At 40.2% G+C, this 24665-nt stretch overlaps 1 protein-coding gene across 1 annotated transcript; it reads left to right on the top strand.

Annotated features, from left to right (window-relative positions):
- Positions 1–103: 103 nt before the first annotated feature.
- Positions 104–23829, top strand: dhfr (dihydrofolate reductase). The gene is given in 8 exon segments (XM_034118318.1): positions 104–339; positions 474–523; positions 14464–14569; positions 19899–19954; positions 19957–20021; positions 20962–21030; positions 21032–21090; positions 23700–23829. Coding segments are annotated over 8 exon segments (627 nt in total). The 5' UTR covers positions 104–247.
- Positions 23830–24665: the final 836 nt, after the last annotated feature.

Genomic DNA, 24665 nt, shown 5'->3' with positions numbered 1-24665 from the left:
GGTATTCCTAGCATTATGGAAACGCCATCTACTTCATGATTTCCAACAGTGTTCGGGTTATTCCATAAGATGGCAGTGATGTAACGAAACGACTGTCCGCTGCAGTAAAACTCATAGAAGAAGAAGAAGAATTCCGGCGGTTTCTTTGAGTGCATTCTGACCATCCTGAGCTGATTCTTACACCTGACTGCAGGAAGCATTCTCAGATCTACAGAGAGACACTCGGAGCTCTGTCCCGGCCCTTCCAATGTCCCGCATGCTGAACGCTATCGTGGCGGTGTGTCCTGACCTGGGCATCGGGAAGGACGGGCAATTGCCCTGGCATCCAGTTAGACTCAAGTAAGTCCCCTGATGGACGGAGGAGCCCGCAGTAATACACTACTGTGGGGGATAAAGCTGGAGTTGAGCAGCACAGTGTGACAGGTAGCCTGTGTGTTAGCTTACATTAACAACTTGATGTTCTTCTTTTATAGTAACGAATTCAAACATTTCCGTAAGATGACAGCGACGCCCTCTGTGGAAGGTAAACTGTTCAGCATGTTCTGTGGGGAATCAAAGTGAATATGTTGAGTTACATGATGTTCCTTACAACCACACATTCTATGTATAAAGGCATGTGGGTTATTCCAGAGTCGGAGAACATTTAGCAAAATGAACCCTTTATTTTCAAATTTTCTGTGATGGTTTTTAAGAAAAACAGCAAGTAAACCATCACATTGATTTGGACAGCTCAGGCTTCAATGGTACATTTGATTAGATATTTTGTTGTTATTTAAACGTTCCCAATGGTGTGCTAGAACTTTGAAATCAATAGAAATAATTTTTTTACAATCAATTTTACTAAACAAAATAAATTTCAGAAAATGCAACCCTGTAACCTTAATTACTCTAATTATAGTAGCAGGGTTGCTAATCAATACTTATATTTGCCTTTACATCAGGGATTATTGCTAGCTGCAGAATGTACTGCTACTTTAAAAGGCACGGACAATATATTTAACTAAAGAAAGATGTCTGAAATGTTTTTTTGTCTTATTCTGATTATATGAGTAACGGGTGCATTAGTTAGAGTGCCACACTAGTTCAAGACTGAAAAAATATGAAAAACACCAGAGAGGACTGACCTTTGGTCGACCCATGGCAGCAGCACCTCTGTCATGTGACTGCAGCCTTTTCACTCCCTCTGCCAAGAGTAATGGGTTTAGGTAACAGAGTTGTGAACATGTTGAGGGACACACCTTCAGTGTAAAATGTCTGGTATTTAAAATATGTTTATGATATACATACAGCTCTGGAAAAAATTAAGAGACCACTTCAAATGTTTCTTCAATCTCTTCATGTATGGCAGCCATTACATTCCAGTGTCGTTCATAGCGACGTCGCTTTTTGATCCTTCGATGTCGGCTCTTCCTATCATTGTGAAGCAGAATTCTCCAACACAGAGAAAGTTGTCAGTTTATATAAACAAATTCATTACAAATAATTTGACTCAAACAGAAACCTATAAATAGTAAAACCAGATAAACTAATAATGATGCAGTGGTCTCTTCATTTTTTTCAGAGCTGTATATCAACAAGATAATAGAAAAAAAAGGCTATTTTAATTTGACAGGCAAGTTGGTCTACAAGAAGGAGGAACATTTTAATTAATATGTTGAAAACAATTTTTCTACAACTGTATTTGCACTTTGTCTAAGTTCAAGTATATTTAACACAAGTGCATGTTTTTGCGTTTTGGACATGGAATATTTGAAATTTCATAGGTGGGACGGAAAACGTCCTTCAATTTCTGGAATGACCCATTTAACAGGCTCCGCTTTTCAACCCTTTCCCCACTGCTGGTTCAAACGCACATGTGTTAATTTGACAGGTTAAGCACTATAGCATTTCATTTGTGATCATTCACAGCTACACTGTGCCCGTGTACAACACAATGCATCATCCATACTCTGTTAGTGGATGACATATGAGAATGACCCCAAATCTCAAATGAGCACACTTTTATTAACTGTGCTGTCTCTTGATGTATATGGTTTAGCTATTACAGATGACTAAAGTACCCAAGAACACCGGCCAATCGGACTCCAGTATTAGGCAAATGTCGATGGCTTATAAAACAGGATATGATAGACAAGGGTCCACACACAGTGTTGAAATGTATGAAAACAAGTTAATCTAGAGATCTAATTCAGATCATTAAGACCACTGGATAATAATGGACAAGCTGATGGCGCTAGCCAGGAGTCAGACGGAATATCTGGAGTGTAGTTTAATGTGCTTTAAGGAAACATAGTCTGACCCATGCACCAGTATTAACTGACAATGTTTCCTTGGATGGCTTCTGGAATGTTTAGGCCGACATGTCTCCATCATGAGCCTGAGTCTTCAGAGACCAACGCGATTGAGTTACAGTAGCACATGTTGTATGCATCGGATTGCTTTTTTTCCCTAGGTAATGCAGAATATCTGATCAAGAATAATTTTATTTCATTTTGAATAAGGGAACATTGTATATTCTTTTTTTCTCTGTTTCCCTAATTAGCTCCTAAATATTTGCAAGTTGCATACCTAAATATATATATTCCATATCCTTGATATGAAACGGCAGCTTTGATTTCACTTGTTAGATATATGGTCAAACTAGTTTGGCACTCTGCTTTACTAGTTAAATAAAACATTACACTAGTCACTCTTTTCAGCAACTAGTGGCACTTTTGTCCGACTAGTTAGCACACAAGCCTTACTAGTTACGCCAGGAGCAGCACTTGTAGCACCAAAGTCCCAACTTGTAAGCTTTTTGATGAACTAGTGCAAGGCCGTATTCATGGAGTCAACATTGGGGGGGACCAACAATTCAATCAAAATTTGAATACAAATTTCCTGCCATTCTAAAGGAAAATATATAAAAATTCACTAACACATGGGATACTTTAAAACCTGTTAAACCCCATGCCCCTGCCCGTGGGGGCAAAAAACAACAATATTCACGAAACTGTCTCAGGCATGGGCGTAGGAAGCATCCTCAATGTGGGTGGGACAATTTGACGGGGGGTGTGGGCAGGTGGGGGACCTAACCTCCTCTAGGGGGGTCCGGGGGCATGCTCCCCCAGGACGATTTTTTTTTTAAATGTTGAAGTTAAAAGCATCAATCTGGTGCACTTTGAGAGCAAAATTAGGGACTAAATCTATGGATACATCTCTCAACATCATATGAAACAGAACTGAACAGATTTACTTTTTCTTTATGCATATTTTACAAATCACTCCTTTTAAACTGTAGTATGAGTTGGAATTATTTCATACCTGTTATTCTCTTATTTTGTATGACTATAATGATCATATAAAGGTGTGCCTTGGAAATACTTGTTTTGCATCAGTCTTGATAGACGGTACTTATATGTTATAGTTTGGATTCCTAAAGCTTTTAGTCTACTATCTCATCATTCAAGGGTGGTTTTCACTATAAGTAATGGTTTATTTTTTGGACGGACACTATCATTTACACTTTTTTACTATGTTCAATATGAATTTACTTTAAAAACATCTATATTGATTCTGACTTTTTCTACATCCAACTCACAGGTTTATCATTGCTTTGAGAAAAAAGATTATTCATTTACCCTTTTTAGAAGTGAAGATATAGTCAATTGTTCTGGGAATGTCATTTTCGAGCCTGAGACCTGAAAAACAGGCTTGGGGCTTAACTGGCTAAAATGTTTTACCATAATGTCTAATTGTGCATTGTATTACATCGCCCTATTTGATCTAGTTTAGCTTTTCTTGTTTCGTTGTTTGTAATGGCAGAGATTAGGGATGAATAAAGTATAACCATAATCATATTAAAGCATTTCAATCCATAGAAAGGTCTGTGCCACGCAATTTCAGTAGAAACAGGAACACTTTATTGCCCTTTTGTTTTGTTGAAATACTATTTCATAATAATTGTAGAGTATTTATTTAATTAATTCTGGCACCTTTGGTATTCCATAGATGTCACACATCACAGTTTTAAATCTTTCCACACTCTACAAATGACAAAATAAAATAGAAATAATCCACATGAATAAATATGTATTGGATTACATCCAAAATGACACCGTCATTTCCACATAGCTGACACTAGCCCGCCAAACCCTGGCTAGCAACTGAAAACCAGCTAGCCGACAGCTAGTTAGCTACTATTCCTGAAAAGTTCGGTTTTAACATCAGAACTACAAGTTACTTACACAAAGAAGCTAAACTGGAGGGTTCATTAACATTACCATTACGAAATACAATAATATAGATTACTTTAAGGCTAACCAGAAAAGATACCAGAACTGATGGAGGGCAAATTAAAACATGACTGACCTGCTTGGAGCATCAAGCTAACTGAAGCTGGACTCAGATGTGCGACAGCGAAATACACCCCCGGGTACAAAATAAAGGTATGCATAAACAAACAAGGCGGAACCAATTTACATATGAAAAGATTATATCATTTTGGTGAAGTTCACAATAACAGAAAATAAAATGTTCAAGTATACAAATAGCCAAAATAAAAAAGTCATAGAATAGCAATTTTATTTTAATAATCAAAAAAAAAAAAAAGTTTTTGTTATTTATTGGGGGGGACATTTTGAGTGTATCTGAATATTGGGGGGGATGTGTCCCCCCCAATGTATATGGTGAATTCGGCCCTGAACTAGTGACCCTCTGACCGTACTAGTGACGCTAAAAGTCTTACAAGTTAGCTAGTGCGCTGCAAAAGCTCTGACATGTTAGTTACAAAAAAGAAGCAGAACTAGTTAACTAGTGGCACCCAGAATCACTCACTAGTTAACTACAGGGTTCTTACGGTCATTAAAAACCTGGAAAAGTCATGGAAATTCAAAATGCTAATTCCAGGCCCTGGAAAAGTTATGGAAAACAATATTTTTCCCAAAGTTTTGGAAAAGTCATGGAAATGTAACTAAAGTTGCATCAAATATAATTTATATTTGATCTAATCGCCGAAATAGTAATACTATAATGATAATACATACTGTATCGTATAGTAATGAAACATAAAATGGCATTTAACTGTCGAGGTGTTTTGCTGGTGAGAGATTTGAGTTGCTTTAGCGTGTAGAAGCTAGTAAGCCTATTTGATTTGTTTTAGATAGGCACAACATGTTTCATATGCAGACCTTATTTTCCTGTTCCATGTTAAAATAAACCATTTTCAGTGGTACCGCTGAGAAAGAGTACTTTTTTTGGTCATGGAAAATTTGGTAAAGGTCGTGGAGAAGTCATTGAAAATCATTGGTGAAAAAGTGTATGAACCCTGTAACTAGTAAAGGCAAAAGGTTCACTAGTTAACTAGTTGACGCCTCTTTTGACCTTACTAGTTAACTAGTGGGGCTCAAAATGTTAACTAGTGAACCCTTTGCCCTTTACTAGTTAACTAGTGAGATACATTTAAATTCAACTAGTGAACTAGTGAGTCTTAAAATGTTCACTAGTAGTACTAGTGGATCCCAAATGTGCACTAGTTGCACAGAATGCTAATGAGGAGGAGGGGAAATAATGCATCAAGGTCTCCTATTGGCCCTAAGCTATAGGGCCAATAGTTTCTTTAAGAGCTTAAATACACTGTGTTTTAAAATACAGTCATATGACCATATTTACAAAAATATAAAACTAAAGTATTTTTGTAATTATGATCATATGACTGTATATCAAATTAGGTAAGAACATTGAAGACTTTCTTAAAATTAGAAAGTTGCTTAAGGACTGCAGACACAAATATAGATCCTATTTAAAACATTTTATTAAGCTGCAATTTGAAAGGTGCTTGGATTTGAATAGCATTGTGATAACAGAGTGACATTAGTGATGGATAGAAAGAGGAAGTAACCCTCTTCGGATCACAGCTTTGAGAGACACGCTTAATTTTGGAACCAAACATTGTAGAAAAACATTTAAGGTGTCATATCCAACTAAATTAGGGATGCTCAATCATTTGGTGATACTTTTGAGATCGCCAGAATTCAAGAAAATGCATTTAGGTGAAGATAAAGGTAGAAATTGACCAAAAATAAGCTGTCAATCAGTTGAAATTGTGTGTGTTGTGTGTGGGTGTGTGTGTGTGTGTGTGGTGTGTGTGTGTGTGTGTGTGTGTGTGTGTGTGTGTGTGTGTGTGTGGTGTGTGTGTGTGTGTGTGTGTGTGTGTGTGTGTGTGTGTGTGTGTGTGTGTGTGTGTGTGTGTGTGTGTGTGTGTGTGTGTGTGTGTGTGTGTGTGTGTGTGTGTGTGTGTGTGTGTGTGTGTGTGTGTGTGTGTGTGTGTGTGTGTGTGTGTGTGTGTGTGTGTGTGTGTGTGTGTGTGTGTGTGTGTGGTCGTGGTCACCCAGCGCTAGCATTAATACAGAGACTGGAGGAATATGGCTTTACTTGGCACAGTCTGCATGCTGAAGCAAACATTTGTTTTTGTCTTCAAATACATACTTACATGATTGTGACGAGCATAATATTTGCTCCCCGCCCTACTCTCTAAGTGCTTGAACTCCGTGACAGGAGGATGAAGTATGTATAAATGGATGGAACTATCAACAAAACAACAGCGTTTTATTCCCCAATGTCATATTTAATAGAAAAATAATGATGCACCACTTATTGGAGAAAGAAGAATAGGGAACAGAAAGGTTTAGAGAGGGACAACATGCTGAAACCTTGCAACTTCAGTGCCAGAGAAAAAAGGTACTGTGAGTACACTTGTGGTTATTGTCCTCATGTTGCACATAGAAAATTCAATTAAGATGTTTACCGCATGTGGGCAAAAATCCATCAATCTTTCAATTTTCTAAAACTTGTTATATCCTTAGAGTCATTTAAAATGAGTTTTTTTCTCCATGCCATGGAGTCTAAATGGGTAAACCTTTGTATTTGTAATTGTACAGCCATGCTAGGACAAACAAATCCCCTTTGCCAATGTTCTCTCTGCACTCTCTGTCACACACACAACATACATAACCCTTTCTTTGCATGACCTCTAAATGTCCATGTGAGCCACTAAAGAACAGAAAAAAAGCTGCGCTACCTTGGCTTTATAGGTGGACAGGCAGGGAATCGAACCCCAACCCTCTATAAGTGGAAAGGGACAGCGGTGAACCTTATAGTTGAGTGCAGCCCTTTGTTAACAGCGAGGGTTAAGAGAGCTGTTTGTGCTCTACATGGAACTGTTTTCCATCTCCCTCTTTGGTTTACATTATTATTATTATTTTTCTATTAAATATGACATTGGGGAATAAAATGCTGTTTTGTTGATAGTTCCATCCATTTATACATACTTCATCCTCCTGTCACGGAGTTCAAGCACTTAGACTTAGAGAGTTGGGCGGGGAACAAATATGATGCTCGTCACAATCATGTAAGTATGTATTTGAAGACAAAAACAAATGTTTTCATCAGCATGCAGACTGTGCCAAGTAAAGCCATATTCCTCCAGTCTCTGTAGTAATGCTAGCGCTGGGTGACCATAAATCCACTGGAATATACCACACACACACACACACACACACACACACATTTTGCAAATTTCAACTGATTGACAGCTTATTTTTGGTCAATTTCTACCTTTATCTTCACCTAAATGCATTTTCTTGAATTCTGGCAATCTCAAAAGTATCATCAAATGATTGGGCATCCCTAATTTAGTTGGATATACCACATCACACACACACACACACACACAGCAAATTTCAACTGATTGACAGCTTATTTTTGGTCAATTTCTACCTTTATCTTCAACTAAATTCATTTTCTTGAATTCTGGCGATCTCAAAAGTATCACCAAATGATTGGGCATCCCTAATTTAGTTGGATATGACACCTTAAATGTTTTTCTACAATGTTTGGTTCCAAAATTAAGCGTGTTTGAACATTTGACCCGAGAGACTGGTGGCCATCTTGGATTTGACCTCTCACGGTCCTCACGGGTAAAATCTGACTTCCCTCCACATCTGAAAATAAACCTTATGGTATGCTCTAACTATGTTAGAAATGTCATGCTTTTCTCATAAAATGCACAATTGTTATAATATGAGAGCTTATCCGCTGTACTATAAGGCTCTCCCTCACAGAGCTGAACTGACCAATCAGAATCTGGGTCCCGCCTGCTTCATTTGCATATGGCTGACTAGTTAACGTGTCGGCCATATGAACGGCAACTAGTTAACTAGTGGATACATATTGCAGCTTACACGTTAACTAGTGAAGGCAAAATGTTCACTAGTTAACTAGTTGAAGCCTCTTTTGGTCTTACAAGCTGACTATTGAGGCTCAACATGTGCACTAGTTAACTAGTGAGGTCCAAATTGTCCACTAGATACACTAGTACAATTGTTTTTACCTTACTAGTTAACTAGTTACACACACTTTATCTCACTAGTTAACTAGTGAAGCCTTAGAGGAGTCACTAGTAAACTAGTGACACAGATGTTTTTCTTACTAGTTAACTAGTGGAGGGCAATTTTTCTCACTAGTGAGGTTCTGTTATAAACATGTTAGACTTTGACCTTACATGTTACACATTTTTCTTACATGTAAGGGCTTTCCTTCAACTAGTTTGGCTTTTTTTGCACTAGTGAGCAACTGTATGCAACTAGTTAGCTATTGATTTAACATGTATGGCTTTTTCTTAAACTAGTGGATATTTTCAGGCCACTAGTTGTGGTTTTCTTCTCTCTAGTTCAACACAATGACTTACTAGTTGACATGTACGTGCAACTAGTTTACTAGTGAATTGTTTCAAAGTCATACATGTTGACTAGTGAATTTTTTTGACAGATCACTAGTAAACTAGTTGCACGTACATGTCAACAGTCATTGTGTTGAACTAGAGAGAAGAAAACCACAACTAGTGGCCTGAATAGTTTGGCTCTCAATAACTTCAGCCTACTTTCAGCTACAGAAACCATTCAAATATCAAAATATTCATCCTTTTCAGCACATGATGGGAAAACTTTTTCAGTACATGATGTGGAAACTCTTTCAAAATATGTTATACTTTTTGAAATATTCAGCTTTTTTAACAATTTTTTTAACATGTAACTCAATGGGAGAAACCTACGAATCCTCTTTTACCTACACCGGGCGCCAAATGCTTCTCCTTCCACATACTTTCAGCTGGAGACTTCATTCCAACTTTAAAACGGTCACAAGACATTCAGCTATTAAAATTCTATTCAGATTTTTTATATATTTTTACGCTTTTTGAGATATTTAACTTAGTTTGGAGCTTGGTAAAGAGGCCTTCTTCAGAGTTTAACATTACTGTGTATTGCGTAGCTCGTTAAGGGTTAGAGTGCGTGATGTCACAGCTAGAGTGGAGGAGAGCTTGGAATTTGCCTTCAACCTTTTTCTTCAATCTGCTATAACTCCCAAACCCTACACTCCTTGGACATCATTATTCATGAAAAACGTAGGAAAACCTCTCTTACGTTGAAAAATACATTCAGCCTCATCTTTCATCACAGCACCAGCTGCACACCTTTTAGTTAATCTGCCAAAAAAAGCCACCTTATTGACCCAAAAATACACAAAAAGCAGACTGAGATGCTCCTCAGGGTCCTGACCAGGGGCCTCATTTATAAAGGGATATACGCTCAAAAAATGGCGTACGCCAGTTTCTACGCAATGTTTGCGATTTATAAAATACTAACTTGACGGGAAAATGTGTGGTCCTCCACGCAAACTCTAACCCATGCTTACGCACTAAGCACAACAACGGGAGAGACGAGAAACTGCGACACCGTTGGCAGAAGGAAGAATGGAGAGAAATATGTGGAAATAAATAAAATGTTACCTCTCATTTATCATATGAAGAATTCATTTTCAAACATTGATTAAAGCCAATCTTAAAATGATTAAACAAACGCCTGTTTGAGACTCCTGAGTGCACACAAAAACATAACTTGGAGAAATAAATAAATACGGATATGTTATTTAAAATCACCTTGAATATGTTGTGTTAATGTTATGAAATGTTTTCTCATAAATGATGCGGTAGCAGGAGGACAGAATAACGTCTAAACTGACGCCGTTTTGCATTTCTATAGGTTGTAGATACGAGCATGGTTTTATATACCATCACGTTTAATCGTGTTTTATGCCGTTTGCCAAGACTTGATAAGTCGCTCGTAAAACACAGGAGGTATGGAAACTAAGAACACCATATGTGGTAAATTGTACAGCTAATATAACACAACCCATTAGTTGTATTTCCTTAACTGGTGGATTATGGATATATAGTTGCTGATCGACAGCTGGAACACAAACCACCAAATACAACAAAATAATTCAGATCCAGTCGTCATGACTCCACTCCGGAGGGATTCCCCCATCATTTCTTACAGTTTCTCATCAAGGGGGTGTCTCCTGTCCCCGGTACAAACACACTGCCTGAGGAAGGTTATGTGTATTTTTTTTGTCATTAACTTTTTTCGGACCACTTATTTATTTATTTTGGTGACGATCCGACCTCCATGCTGCTACTCTGGTTCAAACTGCATCCACCAAACAATATGATTTATCTCGACCTCCCCAAAATAACCAAAATCTGACACGGTGTGAGATGTCTTTTTTAGCTGTTCGGTCATAATTTCCTGCGATCTTCTTCATGCAGTCAGTCAAAATGAATGAATGAATGGGCGTTTCTTTGACTATTTATAGGCAAATATGGGCGTTACGTGAAGCCTGAAAAAGCTGCGCCGCATTTCGAGTCGATTGTGATTTATAAAGGGAAACAGGCGTAGGAAGTGCCGGTACGCACTTCCCTCGCCGGTACGCAATGTTTTGTGAATCGGAAAATGTCGGAACATTTCTGTACCTATTTTTTTGCTTTGTACTACGTAAGCAACCTTCTCACGTCAATCCCACGCAAGGCGTTATAAATGAGGCCCCAGGCCATTTGCTCTTTGGTGTCACCATTTTTTTTAGGGCACAAAGGCCACATGCCAGGGCACAAAGGCCATTGACGGGAACATTTGGATTTGGAGCTTTCAAATAAATAACATACGAATGACATCGAAAACAAATCACTTTTTTAATATCAATAAGGTCAAACATGATATCATCATAGGCCTATGCCTCCTTAGTATTACCGTATATAAAATGAAATACTCTACTTTGAATAATTAGTGTTTGGTATGTTTTCTATCTACAACTTCTCCCTTTCAAAAATCCCAAATCATAAAATAAAAAATTATATTAATATGTAACAAATATATTCAGAGCAGAAGAAACAGCCTTTAAGGGTCAAACTCTGCACATAAATCATTCAGCAGTGCACAGTGAAGCTCAAACATTCAACTGTATGAACAAGCAATACTTTGAAATGCAAAAATGTGTGTGTGTACTTTTTCAAATTCGCGTGACGCATTCTCGCGGTAGCCAATCAGCGGTGAGGATCTTAGCTTGCCGTCACTGACGTTGAATCAGAAAACCAAAACATCAGCCGTTAGCTGTTAGCACACAGAGCTCACAGCTCCTCATATCTGTTCAGAAACTGGAGAAAAGTTAAACATGAACAAAACACAGACTGTCTTTGTCATGGCGAATAAAATCGCTGTTGTATCTATGTCTGTATCATGTTGTTGTGAGTTTGGACGGAGCAGATACAACGTTAGCTTAGCCTGATCGATCCGATCTCCATTCAGAAAAACACGCATTTTAAAGGTTTTTCGCCTGCTGTCTTGTCTGCACACTTGTCAAAGCATTAATTCATGGTTTTTACTAACCGTTATCAGTATGTTGTTACTTCGGCATCATTTTGAAACGTGTATTACAATTAAATTACGGTAGAATATGTTCATTTTGTTGTAGTTGGTTTCTACCACAGTATTTACATGGAGATAAGCCCCGCCCCCTCTCCAGCGGCGTCCGGTGTGAACGCAGCATAATGCAGTTCAGAGACCAGACCACTGGTCTGACGCTTTTAAAGCAACTTCGAGATTTTAACAGTGTAAGGGGCACAAAGTCATGGTGGCCGTAGGACGTACAATTATTTTCGGGGCATCACGGCCAGACTGAGGGGCAACGACCATGGATGTATAATAAGAACTGGATACAGCGTCGGAGGCGGGTCTCGTTCTTTCCTATGAGAGCTGATTATTGGCGCATGAAGGCAAAATGGCCCATCCTTTGAGAGAGCGAAACGTCACAGATTACCCGTCATGCCTGGCTGTCAGAGCAGAAGAACACATATGTGCAGTCACAGAGCATGCGCCCCTTAAGCCCTGCCCCCCGAGCTCCCACTCTCGGCTCATTAGAATGAATGGAGAGAGAAAATAAATCTAGATTCGGCTTTTAGTGCATTTTACAACTTTAAGGACTTAAAGATTCTAATAAGGGCTATACAATAGTTCATACTGGGTAGTTTATTTAGTTTTTAAAAAAAAGGATCCGCTGATTTACAGACGTCTCTTTCCCCATGTTAGTCAATGGGAAAAAGTCTTTCTGGGCCGGGTGACGTCACAGACTGATACGAAAATTGTAGTACCGCCGTTTGGACACTACGAATTTTGGGCACAGAGTCCGGCGCACTTCCTGGGGGCTTGGCAACGACGGCCGTTGCCGTCATGGCCGCCGTGAAATTCCTACCCTGGTCCTGACATGCTCCACGCGTTGACATTTTACCGATAGCTGCTACGGTTTTCAACTAAAGTTAGAAATGTAAGAGGTTTATTTCTCATTCAGAACAATGGAAAGGCTCTCCTTTCACTGCACATCACCTTGGTAACCTTTGATCTCTGGGCTCACACACAGGTGTTTGATAATGTCGTCACATCAAACACAAACACGCTGGGTGTTTCTCAATGTCGAGGAAGGATGCTCCAGAGCCACTATTTCAAGCATACTACGTCATCGAGTGCCGCCGAAGGACTGTTCCAATGTCCAGCATACTTGGAATTCTACCGAGGCCGGCGTATTTCGTAGCGAGAAATGTTGAGGCTGCACATGTGTAGACTCCGCAGTCTTAAAATCCCCACAATGCTTTGCGCACGGACCAATCTCCAAATCTTTGGCGGAAATCGCGCTCCATTTAAGGCGGGGCCTCGCATACGACGCACACCTGCACACCTGTTAGCCTGTTCCACAATTCTTCGTTTTCCGAGGCTAGGAAGGATTCTTGCCTCGCTTCTGAAGCAAGTGATTCGGAAGACATGTGCTACCAAGCAAGCGTCCTCGACATTGAGAAACACCCACAGACTGGAGTTTAACAGACTGTCTCAGCCTATTCTTTTCTGTCTGATGGAGACTTCATACTGACTTCAACATGTTCCACATATTTTATACATTATTGGTGACGTATGGTTTTAGTTCAAAAGTTTGCAGTTAAAATATTCTGCTGCTTTTCAAAGCGTTTTTACTTTCTTTTCTCTTCTTAATACACATTCATTCACTACTACTTACATCTGATATCTAACTCCTTCAGCCTACTTTCAGTTACAGAAACCATTCAACTATTACATTATTCAGTTATTTCAGGACATTGAGGCTATACATGTTGTTGTTTATACCTTTTTTAAAACTTTTCATTTAAATATTAAGCTTCTTCACTATTTTTCCTACTCTTCCAGTTTAAACATTTCACTTTCAAGTTTTCAACAAAGTCATTGCAATGCTTTTGAGCTGTAACAATTTTGAGTCAAATCATTTCACTTTTCTGCATTTCTCCGCTAAGTTCAGCAACACACTTACTTGGTTTCTGTTGCTAAAAGCAGCTACAGACACCATTCAGCTAATAAAATATTCAGCTTTTTCTGTATTTTCAGCTAAATTCAGCAAAGAATTTGCGCAGCCTACAGCATTCGCACGCATTTTCAGCAGGAAATGCATTTTCTAGTTAGACTAGCACTTCCTTGCTGTATCTATAATTCTCACACCTTCACATAGAAGGAATTAGCAAAGAGTCCTAACTTAACGTCTTGTCATCCCATGACTTTGGATATCTCTGAAATGTTGCACATTATAAAATTAGCAGCAATGTAAAATAAACAAGAATATCAATAATGCAACTAAGGAAAAAACATATTGGGAAATTCCCTTGCAGAGATTGTCTCTTACGATACTCATTAAATCAAATCAAATCAAATCAGGTTTTATTTATAAAGCACATTTAAAAGCGATTTTGGTCGAGCCAAAGTGCTGTACATGTAATAAAAACACATTACTACAATCACAATAAAAGACAATAAATTACAACAGATATATATAAAAAATAAAATAAAAAAAAACACACAAGGAAAAGTCAGGAGTCGTGCTCCGCTCTAACTAGAAAGCCAGAGAGAAGAAGTGTGTTTTTAGTGTAGATTTAAATTAGGCTTAGTTAAGGAATGATCTTTAAGAAATGTTCAAATCTATAACTTATCTAAGAAAACAGCAGTCAATGAGTGTTGACTGCAAATGCATGAATTCATTTATTTAAACCTTGCTGTCCTGCAGGCAAGCAGAATGTGGTGATAATGGGCAGGAAAACATGGTTTTCCATCCCAGAGAAGAACAGACCTTTAAACAACAGGATCAACATCGTCCTCAGCAGGGAGTGCAGGTATGTGTCACACACAGTGCATGCTACTATAAAGCAGGGTGTACAAACAACATAACTGGGATGTTTCGCTGTAGACACACTGAAACCTTTTTTTTTAGGTATAACATTTTTATGTATTCTTGGAAGACGGAACACTTACCTCTGATATGAAATTCAGCTTTTAAAGGTCACCAAAATTGTGTCATTTTAAAACTTACCATAACCATCATCAAGGCTGGCATTGGGAGGGAGTGACTTGAGGCCTGAGGCAGATAGAGAGCGTTTTGCAGGTCAAAAACCCAAGGTGCACTGCCTTTTTTGTTGAATATACTTAGATGACGGGGTTGAGTCTAAGGTTGCTCAATTCATATAGCTCCTGATATCCAGCAACCTCAGACCAATAGGAAAGGAAAAAAGAAAAGCAATGACGTGGGGCACAATTCCATTCCAAGTGAACGTTTTCTTTAAACTCTAGACATTCTGGGCACTTCTGCAAAAATGTGGGGCACGTAGAGGCAGAGCAGAATAACACATGCAAATGCAGCTAGCACATTTCATAGTCATTAAAACAATTACAAAAAGGAGCCCAAGGTTTCTCAAAGTGGTCTGTCTAATGAAATCCATTCATCTCTATTGTATTGGTGTGGAGGCAGATAAATCAGAGACAGATACAAAATAAGCCAAGGACAGATATTTGTCCTTTTTTAAATGTAACCTTTCGCTTCGCTCTAATCGCTCCTATCGCATCGCTCTAAACGCTCGAGTTTCACCGCGGCTGCCAGCTGTGTTTACTCGCATCATTCAAACAAGACGCGCTGCCTCGGGAGCTACAACTACAACAAAATGAACATATTTGACCGTGATTTAATTGTAATACACGTTTCTAAATGATGCCGAAGTAACAACATACTGATACCGGTTAGTAAAACATAATTTAGATGTTGTGTGGTTGAACGTCAGTGACTGCAGGCTGAGATCCTCACCGCTGATTGGCTTCCGCGAGAACGCGTCACGTGAATTTGACGCTCGAGTTGAAAAAAATTGAACTCTCGCGATTAATGCGGCACCGTTCAATCGCCTCAATCGCGTGATTCGCGTGATTCGCGCCGCGTCCACCGCTTCATGTGCGAGGCCCCCTCCGCGAGGAGAGGCCCCCTCCGCGAGGTGAGGCCCCCTCCGCGAGGTGAGGCCCCCCCAACGCAGTCTGCGTGATCTGCGTGTAGGGAGGGTCGGGCCTGCATTGTAGCATGCCATAAACCCCTCTGTTTCAGCCCTGTTTCAGAAGTGCTGATTCTCTGTTTTTTACTTTTTTTTTACTTTAGATGAAAATAAGGACCCACTCCCCACGCCCCTCTTACCTCATTCACACCAACGCAACTCCGGTTCAAGCTCCGTGCTAGAGCTTTTCAGGTTCAGAACCGGTTTCTTCGGTTTAGCTCCGGCTCTTTTTCACAGACCGCCCAGAGTCCGACTGGTGCTGCGTCATTGCGTCATCGTTTGCGTCATGACGTAACCGTTTGCGTGCCTGCTTCATAAAGCCAAACTGCGCGGAAACCCCTCACAGCTCACACCCGACAACAACAACAATGGCCGATTGTGCTCCAGCTTCCTCTGTACCATCTTCGGAAGACCAGATTCCCAGTAGGTAGCTGGTCTCTTCAGTGGACCACTGCTGCTTGTTAAGTTTCTCCATCGTTGTGTACAAACTGGATAAAAACGCGGCTTTTTGTTGTTGTTCAGGAGTTGATCCCGCCCCTGCCCCTGCCCCCGTCTCGACGTAAGTGTGACGTATGCGGTGCTTTTGCTCTAGCCGGACAATTTTTTGGTGCTTGAAACGAACCGGATTCCGGAGCTAAGAGGCTGCTCCGCTGCGGTGTGAACAGGAAAACCCGGTGCTTTTCAAGCTCCAGCTCCAAACCGGCCCTGAAACACCGTTGGTGTGAATGAGGTATCTGAGAGATATTTGGTTAAAAAGAACACAATAGCCGCGTTCACACCGGAGTACTTTTCACCGTACTTTTCGCGTTTAGGTCCGTTAGTACCCCTTATGTCGCGTTCACACCAAAAATCGTACTTAATCTCGGGTACTTTTACCCCCATTTTTAGAGCCGGCTGAGAGAGCGTACTTTCCTGAGGGTGAAAAGTGCCCCAGTGCTGATTGGCTGGGCGAATTGCAAACCACGCCCGTACAACTGTGAAAATGTTGTGTGGAGACGCCATTGTTTTCCCTCGCTACAAAATCCCAACGCACCGACGGAGCGTTGGGTTTGTTTTTGAAAGCAGTTATGGCAAGCATCAAGAAATGATGATGAGGTGTCGGCGCTTCTGGAGATCTACGCCGAGGACGCGACCCAGGGAATGCTACTGAAGCCAGTTCAGTAGCTTTCACTCGACCTGGGAATCGTGCACAGCCCCACGGCACACACCGGCTAAAAATAAAGAAACTCGGGCAGGACTACAAACGGCGGATTCAGTGGCCAACGATGACGACCACGACGAAGGTAAAATCAACTACATGCACTGGGGTTTTAATCTGCACAATAATGGTCTCAGATGTACTTTTATTTGCTCAGTAGATCAAGCTAGCCATGCTAGGCTGAATAGGCTAACACCGGCCCCGAGCTAGCTACATCTAGCTAGCTAGATATTCTCGGCCGCTATGAAAACGTTTTGACTTGTGAATAACTGTGCAGTGTTTCTGTAATTTGCTTCACTAACTCATGGCACTAATCGTCTGTTTCAGGCGAGGATGGACAACTCTCGGGATTGGAAACAAGCGAGCTTTGCATTCTAGATCACAGCGCTAGCTCGTCCCCCTTACCAGCAACCAAACGCAAAGGTACACACACTGTAACTTTGTCTTGAAAGAACGTTACGCATCAAACTGATGCTCACAATCATGTTTATTTCCTTCTTGGTACAATTATGAAACAGCGTGAAAACGTATTTGCAGACCGGCATTTACAAATGTCTCTCACAAACATTGTAAACATCTGGGCTAGAGGTCACATGACTTCCGGTACGAAAACTTGCCTCAACAACATTAAACAAAATTCAAGCATACATGAAGCACAATCCTCCGTGTTTGAACCTCTTAAATCGCTGCATAGCCGATTTATTTGGACTGGATTATCCCAGAGAGGCTAAACATTCTTTATAACACAGTTTGAGATTTGTGAAACCTTAATTCTATTTGTAAAAATACAAAAAAGGGAGATTTCAGTGCTTTTTTTACATGTAGACCACATTAGACCAGGTCCTGATCTAAAACCACTATACCTAGACTCATCAAATCTGGACTGGATTATCCCAGAGAGTCAAAAGATTCTTTATAACACAGTTTCAGATTTGTGAAACCTTAATTCTATTTGTGAAAATACAAAAAACACATTCCTAGTATGTTGTAAAACTACATGGCGACTAAACAGATCTTGTATCTTGCTTATTTTCCCCTCTTAGGAAAGCGGACACGGGATGCGAATTTCTTTGACACCGTCCAGGCGTTGGAGGACCGGCGTGCCGTGGTGAAAGAGTCGATGCACGGGGATCAGATGGTGCTGTTCACCAAGGCCCAGGAAACGGAGGACAAGATGCTCACCAGTTCATTTTATATTATTATTATTACTGTTATTATATAGTCTTGATACAACGGACACTTTATTTTATATTGATAATGTTAATTTACATGTACAACTTCTATTTATTTACATTAAATGTGAACTTCTATTACTGTTAAACAGATCCTGTAGCTTGCTTATTTCTCCTGACACTTTATCTTTAGTGACCTGTGTAGCATCCTATACATGTAAGTGGTTATTCTGATACCATCATGTTTCAATCGGTTATAAACTGGCAAAGCTTTATTTGTCATTTATTTATCATCAATGTTGCAACCTTGTGGAGGAATGGCAGGGGCACATACACAAATATGATCATTTATATCATTTAAATATTATTTGACCTAAAACTAAATGTTTTTATGATTATCCTCTGAGGAGGACATGGGGATTTGCAAAACCTATTAATTCCCCCCCCCCCCCCCCCCCCCCCCCCCCCCATTTTAACACAACACAAAATGGAGTCCACTATGGGCCGAAACTAACATTTATGTTTCCATAGTGTTTATGGCAGACGGATGCAGTGGGTCTCAGGAAGATATATATATATATACTAATAACGGTGGGGTTTGCTGCTGAGCCTATTTACTGTGCATACAACACAACCGGCAGCAGTTTATTGTTATTATATTGCCACACTGTACACTATTGTAATGTTGCCTGTCTTGACTGGAAAATAAAAGAGAAACAAAAGCACTGTACAAAAGATTAGCTTTATTGTCAAAATGTTTACAATTTACACGCTGTTCAGATGCCTCATAAAGCTGGGTCGCCGGTAAGGCAGTCCATTCGTCCCTGTACTCATTACTTTCACAAAGGTTATGTAATATGGCAACATGCTGCCACCTGGATTGTGATCTTGTAGTCGTTTCTTTTGCATCAAGCACTGCACCCTGCCCTTCAGTCTGGGCCAAAAGCGTTCTCCACCACCACTTCGTGCTCGGCTTGTTTTGTTATTGTAGCGCAAGTTGCTCAGGCTGCATTAACTCAGTTACAAAGCTGTATAACATGAGGCACAAACAGCACAACTTCAGTCGACTCATCTCCATCATGTCTGAGGTCGGAAGGTAAACACAGACGCCTAATGTACAGCGAGTGGGTGGGCGTCGCAGTATACCGCGGGAAGTTTTTCTTCTTCTTCTCTTGTTTTGCAGCGGATTGCAAACAACTTTAAGGTGCATACCGCCACCTACTGTACTCGCCGTGAAGTGGTTTGTGGCCTGCCAGTAAAGCCAAAGCAGAAGAAGAAGAAGTGACGTCAGCGGCTCATTTGCGTAATCTTCCTCAGGGAAAAGTACTCCGGTGTGAACGCGATCTGTACTAAGTGCCCTGGGGTTAAAAGCGCCGGGGCTCTTAGTGCCGGAACTAAGTAAAGGAAAGTACTTGGTGTGAACGCGGCTAATGGGGCTCTAGGGGGAGATTCAGGTGATAAGGTGGGGGGGGGGGGGGGGTTACTGGCTAATGATTGGCTAATGGTTACACAAGCCAAGAAATCGTTATGACATCATAAAGTGGCCAAAATCTGATCAGCTCATTTTCAGACAGGTTTTTTATATAAATGGATCAGGACAAAAAGTGAGCGAATCTTTTTTCCTGGAACTTTCAGAATCTCTTACACAGAGGGGACACGTGTTTATGTATAAAATACATGAAAAAGTGGCTTTTGCAATAATAGGTGACCTTTAAGTATTGTTTTACTTGTTATAGTTAACAATCTGAATGCTCTTCTCCAGAGCGCCCCCTGCAGGAGCCCATCACCTGGCGCCAGACTTCAGCTCAGCTCTCCGGCTGTGGAAACAGAGCTGGCAGAACGCACTGACCAGGTCTGGGTTATAGGGGGGCAGCTCTCTCTACAGGTAACACACTGAAGTCTGGCAGTGGCTCAGTCAGTAGGGGCTTGGACTGTGAGCCGTAGGGTTGCTGGTTCAAGTCCCCGACCAGACCTAAAATATGGAGTGTGGACTGCTACTTGGAGAGGTCCCAGTTCACCTCCTGCCCTGCTGTGGTGCCCTTGAGCAGGCATCGGACTACCCACCCACTCCCATTGCTCTCCCGGGCGCTGTACAATAGCTGCCTGGAACTAGGATCCTGCCTGGATCCTAGTACTAGGAGCAGTGGCTCCTGGTACTAGGATGGGTTAAAAGCAGAGAACAAATGTCACTGTGTGCTGTGTGCTCTGCATGTGTGACCATTAAAGAGGGTTTCATCCCTCCCATTCTATCTATCTATAAACGTTTTGGCATGTTTTAAAAAAAATCTGTAAAAAAAAAAAGAAAGTCTCAGTATTCCCATACAAGCTTTAATTGTTTTTGTCATTTTTTTTGGTTGAACATTTGGTGGGAAACTGCTACAGATATTGACCTTTTTCAAAAGCATTTCGTAGGGTTGAGCTCAATAATGATCCAGTTTATAATTGTACAGTTATACTATATATATATCACTTATTCACTCTAGCTTCAAACTCTGATCAACAACCCCCCACCCCCCGTTTACCTCCGTACTCGGATAAGGACTTCTGTTTATGTTTTTTTTTGTTTTCTTCTTTGTTTTGTTTCTGTTCTGATTTATGTATTGCGTCTTTGAGCATAAGGGAAAAGCGCTATAAAAAATCCCATGTAGTGTTGTTATTATTATTATATTATTATTATTATTATTATTATTATGAAGATTATTATACTGGTTACAGCTATGATGGTCATGGTTAACATCTTTAGGATGAGCCTAACTTTCAAACACTTGTGTACACACAGTCTTCGTCCTTCTGTAATGATATGTTGGTTGCTTTGGGCTACCCAGGAGCTGATGCAGACCCCAGGGACCAGGAGACTGTTCATCACGCGGATCATGAAGCAGTTTGAGTGTGACAACCTTCCTCCCTGAAATCAGTCTGGACAAATATCGTCTACTGGCCACAGTAAGATTCAGGTTTATTACAATTTAAGATATATTTAGATTTTTTTTGTTTGTAATGTTGAACAAACTAGTTCACAATGTACAACGTCATTTGCCCAGCAGCTTTTCAAAAGCATATTCAAACACATGTAAAAAATCATGGTACCAAGCCCAAATGTATCTTTTTCCAGTAACATCCCTTGAGATGGGTCTTATTTAATTTCACCTTGCTTTACAATATTTAATTTTACATTCTGTTATTGTATATATCATATTCTATTTACGTGTATATAGACTTCTTGCACTATTTTTTATTTGTATTTTTGTATTTTATTTTGCATCGTTTGAGGAGCTCGGGTCATAAGATTTTCATTGCCATTTCTACACTGTGGCGTATGTGGCATATGACAATAAAACCTTGTCACTGACAGCCAGAGGTGGAGGTATGAGGCCAGATGTTATACTTGAGTAAAAGTAGAAGTACTCGGATGTTGTACTTGAGTTAAAGTAGAAGTACTCAGATGTTGTACTTCAGTAAAAGTAGAAGTACCAGAGTGTAGGAATACTCTATTACAGTAAAAGTCCTGCATTCAAAATGTTACTCAATTAAAGTAGAAAAGTATGAGCATCTAATATACCCGAAAGTAAAGTAGTCATTGTGCAGATTGGTCCATTTCAGAATAATATATATGATATGTTTTATAATGATTGATCATAGAAGTGTTCTCAAAGCTGGTAAAGGTGCAGCTAGTTTGAATGGACTTTGGTATACTGGCAGGGTAGCTTGTGAATTTACTCTCCAGGTGGAACTAAAGGCCTGATTTAACACTTGATTATATTTACTCAAGTAAAGTACAAGTGCCTCAGAATTGTACAATACAGTACTTGAGTAAATGTACTTAGTTACTTTACATCTGACAGTGTGACTGCTGAAATACCTATATATCGATTGAATACACTCTAAGACCAGGGGCCTCATTTATAAACGTGGCGTACGCTCAAAAGACGACGTACGCCAATTCTAAGCAATCTTTGCGATTTATAAAAAAGCAAACTTGACGGGAGGATGCGCGGGTCCTCCACGGACACTCTGACCCATGCGTACGCACAAAAACGGGAGAGATGAGAAACTGCGACACCATTAGCAGAAAGAAGAATGGAGAGAAATATGTGAACACATACCATAAATGAAGAGTTCATTTACAAACATTGATTAAAACCGATCTTAAAATGATTAAACAAAACGCCTGTTTGAGTGCACAACAAAAACATAACTTGGAGAAATAAATAACTAACGGATATGTTATTGATCACCCCCTCGAATATGTTCTCTTACATGTTATGAAATGTATTCTCTTAAATGATGTGGTAAACGGAAGAATTACGTCTAAACTGACACGGTTTTGCATTTCTATAGGTTTATAGATACGAGCATGGTTTTATATACTATCATGTTTAATCATGTTTTTTTGCCTGCAACACGTTCCAAAAAAGCTGGGACAGGGGCATGTTTACCACCGGGTTACATCATCTTCCTTCTAACAACACTCCTACGTGTTTGGAACTCTGGACACTAATTGTTGGAGATTTGTTGGTGGAATTCTTTCCCATTCTTGCTTGATGTATGACTTCAGTAGCTCAGCAGTCCAGGGTCTCCGTTGTTGTATTTTGTGCTTCATAATGCGCCCCACACTTTCAATGGAGACAGGTCGGAGGCGTGTGGCGCAGTGGATAGAGCGTTGGTGTTGGGACCAAACAGTGTTGCAGGTTCAAACCCCACTGCAGTCAGCATGTCGTTGTGTCACTTCACCCCAAATTGCTCCTGTGGGGATTGTCCACAGTGTTGAGTATGTAAGTCGCTTTGGATATGTAAGTCGCTTTGGATAAAAGCGTCTAACAAGTAACATGTAATGTCTGGACTGCAGGCAGGCCAGTCTGGTACCCCAGACATGGCATTGTCTTGCTGAAATAAGCAGGGACGTCCCTGAAAACGTTTATGTACCTTCACAGATGTACAAGTTGCCATGGGCACTAACACCCCCCCATACCATCACAGATGCTGGCTTCTGAACTTTGCGCTGATAACAATCTGGATGGTCCTTTTCCTCTTTAGACCGGAGGACACGACGTCCAGGATTTCCAAAAACAATTAGGAATGTGGACTCATCAGACCACAGCACACTTCTCCACTCTGTGTCAGTCCATCTCCGACGAGCTCAGCCCAGAGGAGCCGGTGGAGTTTCTGGGTGTTGTTGATATATGGCTTTGGCTTAGAGTTTTAACTTGCACTCTCACAAACTCATCTCTTAAGCTGCCTTTACATGATCAGCAGTTAAACTGCTCTGCGCTGGCAGTTCCGTTTTGGTTTTATGGAGAGCGTGGTGCTGCCCTACTAGGCGAAGGCGCTACCCTTGGCGTCACACACGCTCCAAATTGTCGGCGAGCGCTGGGCTCAGATCAAATTATTTAAACTTTGAACCATTTCTGTCAACAACTGTATAAAGCAGCAGGTGAGGTAACCATAGAAACAAGACTTGCCTTGAAGTGTTTTACTGCCTGGCGCCCTGCCTTGTGGTGAGTAAGGCAGCTTTACACATGTATGTACCAGATGAAACATAAAGTAAGGTTTGCCTCTCCTTCAGGTTTCCAGGAGTGCCACACGAGCTACAGGAGGAGAATGGTATCCAGTACAGATTTGAAGTCTATGAGAGCATTGATGAACTATGTCAATTTGAAAAAATAAAACCAAACAATGTTAATCCTAGACTTTGAGTTATTTTATTTGTAGTTCTTTACAGTTGGGGGAATCTAAAAAAACACCTGTACGTTTGGGGTTATCCTTATGATGATCATAATTGTGTAAATATGCAAGACCATCTGAATCTTCAACAAATCATAAAATCAAAACTAATCTTGAAAAATATATTCAATAAACAGTGACACCTTTTTTTTTATACCAAGAAGTGCTTTGCTCCTCTTGGGATTCAAAGAGAGTCTTTGCATGCATTTTCAATAAAAACACTACAGTCCACGTGTCATGTGTGCAAAAGCTGCTACAAGAAATGTAAGAAAACATCTAAACAATCTTTCGTTAAAGTTAATTTTGAGGGAAAAAATCGTTTGAACTCAGAGGCCACGTCGGGACCACTCTGGAGGACGGGCTGGAGGGAGGCCACGTCGGGACCCACTCTGGAGGACGGGCTGGAGGGAGGCTACGGCGGGACCCCTTTACATGCCGGGCTGCAGGACGGCGAGGCGGCTCTGGAGGACGGGCTGGAGTTGAACTTGGTTAGTTAATTTAGTCCTAAATTCAGCAACTAAAAGAGACACAGAATCTTAGTCCAACTTTAATTGTGTTTTTAATGAAAAGTGGAAAATGTTAAAATGGTTTAACTGATTTAGTTCAGATTATACAATTTCAAGCATTTGTTTTGAAAGACTGTTCCGTTTTAAATTGGTAATAAAGTTAAATAATCTAAAACAAGCTTCAATTCAACAATTAATTAATTAATTTGTACTTGGAGGTAAGTTCATTATTACTATTACAAAGTTTTAAAATTTAAAAGGTCAGCATTTAATCAATGGGCCCTTGGTGGATTTAATTTCGA

Source organism: Trematomus bernacchii, unplaced genomic scaffold, assembly GCF_902827165.1.
Source record: "Trematomus bernacchii unplaced genomic scaffold, fTreBer1.1, whole genome shotgun sequence".
Classification (NCBI taxonomy): domain Eukaryota; kingdom Metazoa; phylum Chordata; class Actinopteri; order Perciformes; family Nototheniidae; genus Trematomus; species Trematomus bernacchii.
Note: the sequence above shows the minus strand (reverse complement) of the source record. Positions and strands in the feature narration are given on the sequence as shown.